This window comes from Drosophila miranda, chromosome 2 (assembly GCF_003369915.1).
Source record: "Drosophila miranda strain MSH22 chromosome 2, D.miranda_PacBio2.1, whole genome shotgun sequence".
In the NCBI taxonomy this organism is placed as follows: domain Eukaryota; kingdom Metazoa; phylum Arthropoda; class Insecta; order Diptera; family Drosophilidae; genus Drosophila; species Drosophila miranda.
This window is the reverse complement of record NC_046675.1, coordinates 13,055,737-13,071,333: the sequence shown is the minus strand read 5'-3', so window position 1 is coordinate 13,071,333 and position 15,597 is coordinate 13,055,737. Positions and strand designations below refer to the sequence as shown.

Below are 15,597 nucleotides of genomic sequence, written 5' to 3'. Positions count from 1 at the left end.
ATAAATACTGATGGGCATCTTTCAAGCTCGAAAGTGGAGGGGATTTGGGTTACCTCTTTTTATCCCTTTTCTCGTTACAAGCAAGGAGTTCTCAAGGAGTCTGAACCACTTTAAAGAGGTCTCTCATTCATCTAATGTCAGTCTCGAGATGTGCAGTCTCGACATATATGTTTTAGTATAGTATAATGATGGTTATATTGATTCATTGCAGTGTCCTAAATGACTGCCGCCAATCTGTGCCTTCTATCTTTATAGTTGCTCATTATCTTTACAAGTGCAATCCAAAGTATTGAAATAGTCTTCATACTGCCAGATAACCTTGTTAATTTGTGTTATATTCACATGCCATAGCCTCCCTGCCATCTTGTGCCCCTTTTGCTATGCATACCTTAAGTGCCTAGGGTTCCGCTTGCTTCCTCTTGAAGGTGTGGATGTAAGAGCAATCACAATATCAGCTCCTTTCACCCAGAGAGGGATTGAGAGAGAGGACGCTTCAAAAGCAATCATCAATCATCTACGGCCCGGGGCTGGGGATAAAATGATTTACTGATGGAATACTTTAAAGGGGGATGACACCCTCCTCCCTCTACCGAAACACCTCTCCCATTGAGCAACTTTGGTGTGGAAAAACTCTCTTTATTTCTGTTTTCGAATAGAACTTAAAAAATGCAGGATTCAATTGACTGTAAAAGTTTCCACATAACATATGCAGATTTTCTACACTTTTTGTTGCTTTGCGATTACAATTGCAACATATTCCATACGTTTGCTAAATATTTATTTAAAGTACATATGGGCCTGGCTGGTGTATACATAGCACTACTACACACATAAATCTGTAAATATATGAATATATTTGAACGATTACATGGGATGGAATGGGCTGGGTTGGGATGGGATGGGTGTGTTGTGTGTTGTGTGTGTGTGGAAGTCAAATAATTTTGACACGCTTTCACGCGTGCTCTATTTTCATAAATATTATTTATTTGTTTTGCAATCAATTTGTATGTATATATTCGCATATATATTTGCATTTTTTCATGACTTACTCGTGTACATTTTTATCCATTTGCATTTGAAATGCTTTTGGCATTTTGCTTAAACACTTACGTATGTAAATTGAAATTTGTTGACCATCGTCCATAGACTTTAATTGTAAATATATGTAGCTACCAGTAAATATATGTATATTCGTGTATATATATATTGTATATTGTAAAAGTCATCAATATTCATGGTAAACTAATAAATATATATGGCTATTTATTGATTTTTCGCCTAATTGCTTAACTGAACACATTTCCAAGGGAAGGAAGTCTCCTACGGGGCCCTCTCTGTGGGCTACTTCTTCTCCATTATGATTTGTGGTGCTCCCGAGTGCACTTGGCCATTAGTCTGTTCTGTCATTTGGTCGAGCAGCTCCTGATTGCCGTGCATCTGCCGAGATTCTCTCCACTGCCCAAAACTATGTCATACGATTGATTTGTGGGCTGCTTAATTTAAATTGTGATTGGGGCTTACGCACAAGTGATTCCTTCGCCTGATTTAGTTTATATACTACCTATAGTTCGGGGACTTTATTCGTTTTTCGTTTGCGATTAAAGGGAGCGTGGAATACGACAATTTGACTTTGTTTTTATCCATTTTACACATAAAAGGTGCTGATGTATCTATATGTATGTTTGTATCTGCTGATGGGTCTCTCATTGTTTCGAGCCATTTATATGTATGAGAATATCTGTATCTGTATCTGTAGCTGTATATGTGTATGTATATTTATATGTAGTTAAACAATTATATGTATATTAAACTGGCGCACCATTTTACACTTGACTGCACGGCACCGGCCAGAGTTTTGTTGCTTTGTTTTCACTTTGCCTATATTTAATTTCACCTTTTTTCACTGTTTGCATTCGTTTGTTTGTTTGTCTATACTATTTTCACTATTGCTGGATGGGTGGATGGCTGGGTGGCTGGGTGGATGGCTGGCTGGGTGGCTGTGGGGTGGGGCACGGGGGACGGGGACGCCTCTCTGCGGAGGCTCTGTTGCACTTAATTTAATTTAAATAAAATGATCATCGAGGCCTGGCAGAGTTAATTGCACGTTAACACAAGCTAAAAACCAATTGAAATAAATCAAAGAAAAAAACCTATTCTATCAATTAAACGAATATTTATATACGAGTACTCGGACGAGTGTTGTTCAATGGAAATGCTGACAAAAAAACCTTTAAGACTGTCACAAGCTGTTTCCAACTTTCCACGGGAGACCGGCTCGGGCCTTAAGTGCTTGAGCTAATTGCAGTTTCGGCGACAAGCGGAACCGGAAATGAGCATCGTTGGCACGCACTGGCGCTGGCGCTGGCACCCGCTCACGTAACCACTAAATGTTTCAATTTCGTGGCAGCCCCAGACATTTAATAACACGAGCACGGGTGGTGCTGCTGCAGTGCCAGGGAGTTTTGGCAAATGGCAAAGACAACCGCGAGCCGATGGCTCCATCGAATGGTCGGTCGGTCCGGCGGTCGGGCGGTCGGTGAATGCCTCTTGGCCAAAAAGCAAACAAAATTAAAAACGAATTTCAAATGCCTTTGCACGGCTCAAAAATGCAAATCGCATTCTCTGTCGCAGCAGGACAGATCAGAAACATGCAACACTCCTGCACACGGATGCCAGTGTGTCTATGTGGGTCCGGGGCAAGTTCGTTGCATACTTTCGGGCACAACATGCAATTAAAATGCAAAAAAGGCAAATGGCAAAGGCCGCCTGCAGCTGCAGCTGCACCCCGCAGGAGCACCCGCTCCCTGCAAGCCGCACCATGTGCCACGCACCCGAAAAACCAAAGACCAAAATCGATGCAATGCCAAGTTGAAACGGAAATGCCACACAGTCAGGCCCGTCCGTCTGCTCCGTCAGTGTCTGTCTGTGCAACGTCTGCGGTTAGGACAAGTTTGCCGGGCAGGGCTCCCGGGCTCCCTATCTGTGGGAGCCTCTTCCCCGCCTCTCCCCCCCTGCATGCGTGCGTGTGTGTGTGTGTCCCCTCTCGGTCTGTATGGGTGTTGATTTAGCGTTAAGCTTGTTGGATTTTTGCGTTTTGTCAACATTTCCCAGCGGAGTTTGGTGCCGCATTCGCAGACTGTGTTTCTCTGTGGGTTTCTCGGGGTGTTCGAAATAATTGTTGATAGACTTCGGGGCAAGAGCCTGTCCTGATTGATTCTGTATGGCGATTTTGAGTGGGAGTCTGTGGGGAGGCATCAATGGAGAGGGTGCAAACGAAACAAAGTGAGAGTTATTTATAGAGGAGCTATAGAGGGTTCTATCCTAGGTGGTGCTGATGGTGGTGACTATACACGAGAGAGAGTTCAGGTGGCGATCAGGTAAGGTTCTAGGTAATTCAATTAGTACTAGAGGTAAGTCAAACTCCACTAAATCTATGGATACATATACGTATTGCTATATTGCTTCGTTGATCTTCGCTATCCCTATCCTTAACTATCCCTAAGTCTCTAAGCCTCTTCGAGTAATACGAGTAGACTATGCTCCGATTCCTGCTTGCCTAACATGTGTATCACCTGATTGAAAAATTGAATTGATTGAAATGCCTGTGTGTTGATTGGGGGTTCGATTGTTTAGCGTTGATCTTAAGCAGCAGCGCTGCTTAGGGCCGTGTCCTAGGGATGCTTCGTGTAGTTGTTCAGCGGCATCTCGTTGACGTGGGCATGGGCCAGGGCCACCTCCTTGTTCCGTTCGTGACACGCAATGTCCATGGGCGCGCTGGCGGGCTTCTTCTGGGCCGCCTTTTGTGTCTTGAGCTGGGTGCAAAAAGGCCAAAGATACATTACTCAGTCATGGAATGCCAGTGGGGGCTGGGGGGTGGGGTGTGGACTCTCATATTTACTCTCTGAATGGTCTTCTCAAAGTCCTGGTGCGGCTCAGGTCGCTTCATCGTGCTGCAGGCCCTCAGTCGCTCGTTTGTCTGGAATGGCAAATGGTAGATAGATGTTACTCGTACTTCTGTCCTCCCACCCATGATTACTTCATTAGCTTGCGAAAAAAGACCACACCAGACCAGACCCACGGCATAAAACAAATCGACACCTCCAAACAGAAGGGACCGCAGCCCCCCAGAACTTCAAAATGGAAATGTCAAATGAAAAGCGGCGAATACGAATAAGTATAATGAAAGGCCAACGCCAGCGACAGCCCCAACTGAATTTCCCCAAAGCAACATTTCCGCAGCAGACCGCATAATGAGAGCGTGGCCAGGACTAGGGCCAGGGCCAGGCCCGGAACCGAGCAGCAGAGTTTGCGAAGCAGTTTAGACATACGCTCCGTGTGACCTTTGGCAGTGGCATCCCGCCTGCTGCTCCTCCTCCAAGTGGCAGATGTTGCCGGGGGGCTGCCGGGGACGGAAAGGTAATGAGTGCCAAAGGACACACAGCACTGCCCAAAAAACACAAAAGAAGTTGTCCCGAGAACTGAAACACGGAGTCGGAGCACAATTGTCGCCAGTGCTTAGCCCAAGTCATTTTCAAAATTGACCGCAAAACTCGCCAGGAGGGAGGCGAGGCGAGTCCTTGGTCCTGGACGGCGGCAAATTGTGCTTAAATATTAAATGAACAGCGCCGGCAGCAGCAGCAGCAGCTCCCGAGAAGCAGCAAAGGAGCAAAGAGTAAAGGACACAAAAGGAAAACCGGACAACAGCCGTAAAACACGAAAAGTTATAAACTCTCTCAGGAGCGTAAATACACAAAAAAAAAGAATGAAAATTGAGGGTGGAAAACCTCCTCTCCACCCCGCCCCCAAATGAAGAGAGAACATACCAAGCAAAACACTTTGGCACGCCTGAAATAATAAAAACAAATGCACACGGAAAAAAAGGACAATCGTGTGTAGGGAATCCAGTTACCTGTGGACCATCCAAGCCGCTAGATGCCCCCCCGTCCATCTCCATCTCCCTCTAGATAGCCAATGGCAACCGCAAAAAAAAGGCGGAACGCGCAAAGGTGCAAATGACCCGGGCCGGAGAAGGCCCCAGGAACGTGCTCCAGGCCCTTGACAATCCCAGTGCTCCCAGTAGCCTGTTAGCCTCTTACCAGTGCTGCTGCTCGGCACTCCTCTGTCCTGTGCATTTGTATCTGTATCTGGCACTTGCACTTGCAGCTGCCGCTGTCCACTCCCTGCCAGTGCCGCTGCCACTTGCCCTGCCTCTGTATCTGTATCTGCTTCTTCATCATACTCCTGCTCCTCCCATCGGCAGTTCATATCTGCGAGTCTGGCATTTGCATCCGGCACATGTCCTGTCCTGCTGTCCTGCTATCCTGCTGTCCTCCTGTCCTCCTGCCTGTGCTCTTTGCTCTGCCAGTGTTGTCATTGTCTGGTTTTGGCCCGCTTGCCTTGGCCAAGTCAACGCAATTAACGGTAATTGCCTTTTATCGGCTTAGCCTTGATAAAGTTTTCTACTCTCCCCGCACGCTGTTCCCTCTGTTCCCCCCGTTATCAGGGGACTTTCCCCCCCACTTCCCTTTGTTGCTGCTGTCGTTGTTATTTGTAGGTTTACGCGGTTTTTCTATTTTAATTTAATTTTATAAGTAGCCCCCGTGGCCACCCACCCACGCCCTGTCCTCGGAAGCGATGGCCAAAGTTGTCCATTGCTAAAATTCGACATTAAACAGAGAGATGGCTGGAGATGCAGAAGGGGGATGGCAGCGACAGAGACCAGCGAAAGTTTTTGTTTTGAATGTGGCAAGGAAATGCTTTGAAGTTGCCTCCAAATTATAGAACTTTTCATGGCTTCCCGGGAGAGTGGAATCAGTAGTGAAGAAGCGGGAAATGTGCAAAACTCTCACCATATTCATAAGTCTTAAGGAGATTATAGAGTGGTGTATGTTTAACCGACGAATGTCAAGGCGGAAATGCCTCTCTCTCTTGACGGAAATGCAATGAAAATGGCAGCAAATCGTGCCATTCGGTAAAACAACACTTACGGAAGCGGAAGCGGAAGCTCCCCATCCCAGCCACGCAATGAAGCCCTGAATTTTTCCCATTTCCACTCACCTTCAGCTGCATTCCCTCGGTGGCGTTCAGCTCGTCGCCGCTCTGCCGCAGGCCCTGCAGGAAGCGGGCAAAGACCGTGCGGCGCTGCTTGTTCTTGTTGCGGCCCTCTGGGGGGCGGGGGGCAGATCCAAATAGAGCCGATTCCAGATTGAGAGATCCCGGAAAGAAGGCAAACAAACAATCAAAACCGAGTATCAAACAAACAGGCAAACCAGACCGACAGAGGAGTTCATTTGATTAACCAGACAGACAAAGTTTAAGCGCAAACCAATTTAATTGAATTAAAAGCCATAAAAGCGAAAGAGCCGCCAAAGTGTCTCTAACCTCTGGCAGGAGCCCCGTCCGGCTCCTGCTCCTGCTCCTCCTTCTCGTCCCTTACCTGTTGCGGAAAAGTCGTAAAAGAAATTGGTGCGCGCCCCCGGATAGCTGTGCTGCATCCCGTTCAGATTGAGGGCCGACTTGGAGTCGATGGCGTTGCGGGCCATCCGATTGGCCAAATCGTTCTGCGTGTAGCTGTAGATCTCGTTCTCCTCGCGGTTCGAGAGGCAGCTGGAGGGCTGGAGGTCCGTGCGGCACACACATGCATAATGAACGAGATGAATTAGGGTCTGATTAGCCGGGAGTTCGGGATTCCGGGAGTCATAAAAGCACTCGGGCCGTAAAAAGCCAAGAGTTTGTTCCGCTTACCAAATACTTGCCGGGCACATACAGCGGCTGGCTGTGGCTGGTGGGCATCACCGAGGAGCTAACCAGTCCTCCGCCGGAACTGCTGGAGCCCGGAACGCCGGCGAGGCGGCGGGTGAGTGTGTGCCCCGTGGAGATGCGCACATGCCGCTCCTTCCACTTGGATAGGCGCACCTGTTCGATGGCATCCAGCACGTCCTCGTACGGCATGTTGATCTGCTTGCTGTAGTGGGCGGCCAGTCCCTCCAGATATCCACGTTTGCCCTCCTGCAAATGAGAGACAGAAAGACTGAGAGATGGCTAAGACTCAACCGCAATGCAATCCACTAAGGCCAGGGTCAAAAGCAGCTCCTTGAAGACAGACAGACTGGAGCAGGAGCAGGAGCAGGAGCCACACAAGTGTTAATATCTTCCGGTAATTAGCGTGAGGCTGCCACTTAAATGTGTCCTGTTTGACATTCAAAGCGGTCATTGAAGCATCCCCTAGCTCCATCGTGCCCCCGGCAGCAGTATCTGTGTCTGTCTCTGTCTCTGTATCTGTATCTGCATCTGCAGTATCTGTGTGCATCTTTCTATTCCAGAGAGCTCTCTACGAGTTAGAGGAGGGTTGGCTGGGAAAATTCATTTAGCGTCGCATTCATGTAATGCACATGCAAACATTTGTGCTCAACTGCAACTTGTCTGCAGCTGTCAGACAGACAAACACACAGACAAAGCTACATAGATGCAAACAAACAAACACACACACACACTCACAGATAGATGTCTGTCTCATCAGCGCAAAGTGCAATTAGTTGAAGTTGCAGCCCGCGCGTCAACATGGCTCAGACGGAGTGCAGAGCAGCTCTGCCCGGCTCGTGCCAGAAGCCAAGAAGTCTGGCAGCCAGCTCCTCCTTTCCCCGAATCTGGAGGGACTCCGTGGTCGGACCCCCCACAGACACCTGTCGTCTAGCCATCCATTTGGTATAATTTCATTTCGGTCTTAAAGTTCCATTTCAATTTGAGCCAACAATCGTAAATATTTAACCACATCTCGCCAGACAAACTATGTTAAGTACTCAACGGAGGAATAAAGAGAGCCGCTAATTAAAATGCAAAGCAGCAGAGGCCGATGCAGGCACAAGCCTATGACAAAGTTTTCACACATTCTACGAGGAGTCGACTCCGCAGACTGCACACTTTTTGGGCTCTTTGCGTGGAAGTGGAAGTGGCAGCGTGGCCTGCATATTAAGCAGCTGCAACATCATCGACAGCATCAGCATCTGACGAGTCTCGGTCGGGTCTGGCAACTGTCAACACTCTATGCGTGCTCAATAGGCTCAGTACTGCCACGCCCTTAAATGAAGTCCTCCTCCTCCTCGTTCTTCTTTCTGGGGCCCAAGCACAGGCACCTCTTGAAATAACTTTAAATGGAGGCAGCCTCGCTTTGCATCTATTTGCATTTGCATTGCATTGGATTTCTTTGGCGGAATGCAGGCGACGGCCCTGAACCAGTGACATGTTTTCCACACACTCACAAGCATACAAAGATACACATACCCAAACACAGATACGAGTACAGAACATTCATGAAAAAATAAACTACAGACAAAGGGAAGCAATCCCAAGCCCAAGGGGCTTTCAATATGCATTTCTGCTCCCCCAAAAACAGTGGGGCATGAGACGGGGGGAGAGAGAGGGAGAGTTCTCCTTGAGAGCACTCTCGTGGGCATAGCTGATACCGGTGCAGTCTGTACTGTACTTCGGTGCTGTGCTGTACAATTTGCTGGTCTGGCCGTTTTAGCCGATCGTTTAATTGTTCCCCATTCATAAACATTCACCTCCTTCCGCTCTGCAGACCCCAGCCACAATGTACAGTTTTATCTGTAAGCCAACAGCCAACAGCATTGACCAAAAAATACGCGAGTGCCAAAAATAAACAAAATTAACGCAATGCAAAATCATTTTGGTCTCCGACCTGGGACCAGAATGCTGGCTGGCTGCTGGCTCGAATAATAAAATAAACAGTCTACAGAAAGGCTAAACCCAGCGGGGGCTGGGGGCCCTCGGGGTCGGTTGGCCACTCGGTTTAACTAAATTAAAATCGTGTTAATTTCACATTAGAGCGCACCGGCGACTGTCACACGTTGCTTCCCGTGGGGCAGGAGGCGGAGGATCCAGCAAATTGCCAGGCCCCAAACAGAATGGCCAAGATAAGAGAGCAATCGCTTGGACGACTGGCTAGTTGCCAGGATAGTTGCTGGGGGGGGGGGGGGGGGCTGGGGGCTTGGAGTACTTACCGGTGTGGAGTACGGGTGGGCGGTGAGGCGGATGCCGTCGGCCTCGAGGTGCCGCTTCATGACCGCCTCCAGCTCCTTCATGGTCACGGGCGTATCACAGTCGGAGGCCAGGATCTCGTTGCTGTTGCTGAGCGCCTTCGGATCGTTGATGAGCACATAGACAATGGCCGCCCCCTTCTCGCGCAGCATGCGGACGCTCTTCAAGAGCTTGCCGCGATGCGACAGATTGTCCACGCCGATGGCATCCAGATCGATCTCGCCGATCTGCTTGCAGATCTCCAGCTCGTCGTAGCCATTCTCCAGGAAGCTCTCCCCGTACTGGGCCAGCCCGATGGTGCGCAGCCACTCGCACACGATGTTGTGGTTGGGCATCGTGTTCGCGTATCACGTGGCCACCGTCGGCACGCCGATGTCCAGCGGTGCGAACGATACCTTGGCCAGCCGGTGGGGCTTCGAGGTGCTCGCCCCGGCAGTGGTGGCCGCCGTCCCCGCCAGGGATGGCTCCTGGGGATGGCTGCTGCTGCTGGCGGCGCTGCTGCTGCTGCTGGTGGTGGGCGGGGTGCTGCTGGACGTTGCCTTCATAGCAGCTGCAAAGGAAAAGTGCAACAGAGTGAGACAGAGACAGGCTTAGTGCAAAAGTGCGTATGCGTAATGCTGTTTGGGATACTTCCGGCCAGGGCCAGGGTCAGGGTATGGCCATTAAAGCCTTAGTACCCCAGCCAGGTGCTGGTCGGAGCGGGAGCAAGAGCAGGGCCTGGCATATCAATTTGTGTTAATAACAGTCATTGTTCACCCACGCAGACAGATGGTCAGAGGAAGCCAGGGTTGGGATCCTGCCTATAAGCACTTAATGATAATGCTCGGTCATGTACACGAGCCACTAAAACACTTGAATATGTTTAGCCCCGGAAGCCACTTGCATATGAATAAGCCACTTAAAATGACAGATGGACCGGACCGGACCGGCCAACACACCCAAACACTCAGGGAGTACACAAACAGAGAGGCAGACAGACAGACAGACAGACAGACAGAGAGAAATCTGCCTGAGAGGGGGAACGGGAACCGACTGCGCCCTCGGGTCACAGACAAAAGACAAAGGCAAAGTCGTCCTCCAACTATTTGCAAGAGGGCCTTGCCTCCCCGTTTGCACCCCTCTACAATGCCGTGGGAGAAGGAATTTTGATTTTAACCATTTGTTTTGGTACTCGTTTAAGAAAGCATATTCCTGCACCCATTAAATATATCCCACATTGCCTTAATTGGAATGCTATCTAGGAACACACCTATTACCATATAGCTGGCAATCAGACTTTACAGATCGGATCACTATTCCATCGAGGGTATGTAAAGGACTCAGAGCCCAAGACTATGCTTGTTGTTTGTTGTTTTGTTTGAAAAATGAAATGCAAATGTCTGCCGCCAGAGGAAATAATGCCCAGCCAAACATTTCCCACTCCGCTCCAGGTGTTCTTCCTCTCCAGAAACGAAAGAAAAGTATACGTATGCGTAAATGTCCAAGACACCAGACAAACAATGCCCTAATGAAAATAATGTGGCTACTGTTTTCTCTGCCTCACACACACACACACACACAGCTGGCTGCAGTTGTCATTGAGTGTGGCTGCGGTGCCGTCAAGTGGTTGGGTTGCCTGACTGGTGGACTGATTTATATACTCGTCCTTGCAGACAGAACAAATTTGAATTTGTCTTTGATTTGGGTGTGTGGAAGTGGCTGGGGAATACCTTTCATATTGATAAATAAACGCCAGATGAAATTCCCGAAATGCTGGACAATGGGGCGTATGATGATTGCTTTTTAGCAAACGAAGAAGTGGCTCTCAAGTATGTGAGTATCACAAGACATTCCATGAGTCCAGAAGGAGACATTCCGATATAGAATTTGGGTAAAAGATGCTCTGTGAGAGTTCGAAGGACCTCCTGCCCCGGCAAACTTTCGGCACATTGTTAGCATAATAAACACGTAATAAAATGCAGAGGGGGGATGGAAAATCAGTTAAGTCAATTTTGGGAAGATGCAGATGCTGCCCGTTCTTGGCCAAAGTTTATTTACTGCAGTTGCCGCCTCGAAAGGTTGCCACTGTCAACGTTTATTTGCTGCAGCTGCCTCGAAAGGTTGCCACTTCCAGTTAATGAATGTCAGTGGCACATGCCACAGGCCCGGCAACAGTCCCAGCCCCAGCCCCAGCCCCATCCAGATATATGCATATACTCGTGCAATAATGCCATATACCATTTATATCAGAGTGTAATTACATGCATGTAAATGCTCGAAATTTGCATATGCCGCAAGCTGACTCCGGTAGGCGTCTTAAATTTTCAATTTTGTTGTTTATTAAGTGCTAAATAATTGTTTACGTTTGTCCCCCCGGGGGGAGACCGAGGTCCGAGACCTGATCAAAGGTGTTTTCGGCCTGCACACGATTTCCGTTTGTAATTATTGTTGAAATTTTGTGCAATTTCCTCTGCTCATCTCACACTCACTCCTGGCACTCCTTCCCAGGCTCAAATGTGATTTCCTGCACTTTATGTGGCCCTGCAATTACCGGGGCATTTCGTGATGTGTGTGTGAGGCCTTTGAGGCGTGTGAAATTATCCAAAATGTGCAACGCACTTTCTCTAATTACCCCCGCAACTGCTCGCCTTCGCACTCTAATTACGAAAGACCTAGGAATTTCAGGGAATCGGATCTGGGGCTTTGCTTAAATTACGCCAAAACAACACTCGGACGGACGGTCACAGTCACAGGACGTCGCACACAATCAAATGTACTCGCAGGTACGAGTGTATAAACACACATGACAATGGCCCCATTGTTTATGGCCTTTCACGGCACATTTTTATATGCAAAATTCAGCCAGAGTAATTAATTTTAATATGAAAGCCAAACATGAGCGCGCTCTAACAATTGTCATATAATTTGCCGTCTAGACAGTGGAAATTTAGTATTTTCAATTAACTGCAATGGCAACTCCGCTGCAGTCTCCCCAGCACTCAGCACGGCCACAGCCACGGCACCAGCCACCAGCCCCCAGCCCCCAGCACCCACAACAACAATGCACACAAAAAGGCGCACAATAATGATGGGGAGGGAAGTACTGGAACTGGAGCTGGAACTGCAGTCAGAGCTGGAGCCGGAGCTGGCTGGCTGGCTGCCATGTTGACATAGCTAGCCGTGAATAAAAAAAACCCAAAAGCAATAAAAGAAAAACAAAAATTAAGGCTAAATTTTATTGCAACGAAGTTGAAAATACCCTGGCAGAGGCATCCGAAATTCGTTCAACCAATGATACCTACCTATAAGCATTTTGGCAGTCAAATGTTGGCAGAATTGTCTATAGTTTTAGAGAATTTTGCCTAGTTTCATTAGTTTCTCTAACATTTTGGGGGGCTCTTTTGCATCCAGAATCCAATATCTTCGAAGCTGTGCCAACCTGATTTTATTACTAGCTACTAGATTAAATATTACTAGCCCTGGAGTCAGGCGTTACGGGTTCAACTGTTTGGCTTATAGATTTTGCTTTCCCTCGGCTTCGGGGCTTTGCATAATTTTGCTCCCCATTATAATGCTCTCTAAAACAGTGTAGTTCAGCCGGGATCTGGGAGCTGGGAGAGCTCTCCCTCCCATCGCTGGAATAAACAGCCTTGACTCTGGGCTGGGGGCAGGAGCTCGGGTAACGGGCTTACCGACGCCCTCAAGGTTGGCAACAAAATTGCACGGCCAGTCACTTGAGGAGCAATGGGGAAAGCTGTGAGGGCAGGGGCAGGGAGTGAGCAGCTTGATTCGTGCGCCAATGTCACTGCATCTGACGGTGCACTTGCCACATGGCATTCACTTTGAGTCGCCACTCGACTGGTTCCCTTTCCCTGACTAACTGACTGGATGGATGGCTACGCTACGCACTTGCAACTTGCTGTGGCTGCGGCTGTGACTGTGACTGTGACTGGGAAGCCCTCCAAGTGGAGGTTGGAGTGGATGCACATGCACGCAGTCCCTGCACCAACCCCCAACCAGCTGATGGTCCGCCAACAACAAAGCGTGTGATGTCGACGGCTTCGATTTCACTTTTTGTACCCCCCATTCGCTAAGCGTTTGTCCCCCTTTGGATTTTTAATTGAAATTTCATTTGCTGCGTTTGTTTGCACATAATTACGGTGGGTGTGATATGGCTGCTGGATCCGCTTGTTATGCAAATTTAAGATGAATCCAGACCGGAGATTCGAGCGCGTATGTGTGTGACGAAGTGCAGGGAGGATGGTTCGAGAGACGGCTATAAGACGAGCCACAGATGACTGAATAGATGGAGGTAGGTTTGCAGAATAAATGAGTACTGGTATATGTCTGGAGCTGCAACAGAGTTGAAGTGTCCTCATATTTTTCTTTATTTTTTTTTGCTGTGGTTTTTGTGGTTTCATTGTGGTTTGGGAACGGCTCGAAAAGGATTCAAAATCCAATGCGAAAGTTGAGATGAGTTGAGCTCAGCTGAAAAGGAGCTTTGCCTTCCGCCTGCGGGCGGCTACCGAGTTTAGCCAGCTCCATTCTCCATTCAGCTCCGAGTCTGAAAACAAACGGAGAAAGAGCTCAGATCTATTCAAATAGTGAGCTGTATTAAATGGGATTTTCGCAGGGGGGGGTGATAGTAGTTTTGCTCTCGGCTTAAGACCCAAATAAGTTGGGGAAAATGGCAGCACTTGGACTCTGCTCTTTGCAGCAGGGAATAAATGCTACAAATTAAGAGCAACACATTCAAAGGAAATTACTATTTAAATGAAATGAATAAAATGTTATTTTTTGTAATAGCTGTCGAAACACTTGGCTTTAAGTGGCTTTAAGAGTGCTCTCAGGGGTCACTCATCTCATCCCGTGTTTTGGGTGCACCCACCACATATCCCACCCAGAATTGACCCTAATCCATGATTATGAACTCCGTTGAGCGATATTCTATCGTTGATTGAATAATCACTCAGTGGAAACGGCAAGCTGCCACATACAACAGGCAACTCGATTAATTTACTTACATGGTGTATTGTGGCAAGCGATACAGGTGATACAACGCCGTTGTTGCTGCCCCAAACTCAAGACACACTCGCACGGACACGGGACACAAATTAAGCGGCTTTGGGGGCGTTTAGTAGTCGTTGCTTCTAATCAAATGCCACGGCACTTCATTTGGTTCGGGGATTTGTTGACTCTGGCGGGCCTATAAAGACATAATCCGCCAAAACTTCCCCTCCGGGTGGGCCACCTGTCCGTCCACTTGTTGTGGTCCAGAGAGTCCTCGAGGCTCGGTGGCACGCAACGCTGGAGCACTGCAGGAACGAACGATGCAGGATGCCCGTTAGACGCTGGTCACACACGCACAATTATGCCATTTGATTTATGGCATTGGGATCGAAGGATTTTAGCCGCAAATCTGTCGGTCTCTCTCTCTTTCTCTCTGCCAATACCGGAGGCCGGCAAAAAACTGGCGCCAAAATGGCCAACTTTTGCGCGGAAAAATTCGAGGCCGGAAACACAAAAACACACGCACACGGAGACGGCGACGGAAAATGGCAAGCAAATTACGACTGACAAAAGGAGGAGCGAACGCGAACGCGAACCCCGAAAAAATGCCACAGTTTGCTGCCTCGAAGCCAGCGATCCAACGATGATTACCAGCAACAAAAGGATGCCAAAAAAGCGGCCAGTTCAAACTGGGAATCCCCCCAAGCTCCTGCCGACTGGAAATCACTCACTCGCTCGCACGGACAAATCGCGCGCTACCGTGTTGCAGCCGGTGCGCGGGTCGGAACAGAGCGGAACGTGGCGGAGGAGCGCTGGAAAAAATGCAACCAAAGTATGCAAAGCACGCGAACGTACTGCGGACTCCTCCCTGGCTGGGCTGGCTGGCTGGCTGGCTGGCAGCAATGCAGCCGTGCCTCAGCTGCCTCTGGGCCTCAGTTGCCTCCTCAGTCGAGACGAGGCACAGAACTCGGGGAACTTCTCGAGCCGGGCCGCACCGTAAACATTAACGCTAACGTTAACGTTAACGCTAACGTCGCTGCCAGCCCATATGGTGGCGGGGGGCCAAGAGTTGAAGAGGAGCTTTGCCCACGCTGCAAGTGTTTGTTGTAAGCGATACCCAGGACTCGGGCCGCGAGGGAGCAGCAGTGGTGGCAGCGCAGCTGGGGAGGTTTTTTTTTCAATATTTTTTTCCGCTTTTTTGCAGCTTTTTTTGTTGTTGCAGCCACCCCGCTGAAGCTGAGGCTGAGGCACAGGCACAGGCAGAGACTGAAGCCGGCAAATGCCCAAGTGCAGAAAGTAGGTGAGGCAAGGCAGCAGCAGGCTGCCACATGAGGCGAAGCGAGACAGCGTGGCAGGCGCAGACGAGAAGAGGCAGGCAGAGCAGAGAGTGTTTACCTCAGCTTAGGGCTCTATCAGCCAGTCTGGCTCTCTTCTATACACAGCCTATGCCGTGGCACAAAACATGAATGAGTTGTGAAGCAAATGAAGTGCCACACAGCTTGCCTCATGCACCGTGCACCGTACACCGTGCACCGTGCACCGTGCTCATTG

General features: G+C 49.0%; 1 protein-coding gene across 1 annotated transcript; it reads right to left on the bottom strand.

Moving 5' to 3' along the window:
* Positions 1-629: 629 nt before the first annotated feature.
* Positions 630-14,952, bottom strand: LOC108157749. The gene is made up of 7 exons (XM_017289930.2): positions 14,061-14,952; positions 9,021-9,607; positions 6,745-7,008; positions 6,437-6,614; positions 6,058-6,164; positions 3,899-3,976; positions 630-3,812 (listed from the first exon to the last, which is right to left on the bottom strand). Exons 2-7 carry the CDS (start codon positions 9,390-9,392, stop codon positions 3,672-3,674), a joined length of 1,140 nt encoding a protein of 379 aa, XP_017145419.1. The 5' UTR covers positions 9,393-9,607; positions 14,061-14,952; the 3' UTR covers positions 630-3,671.
* Between the last annotated feature and the right edge of the window lie 645 nt (positions 14,953-15,597).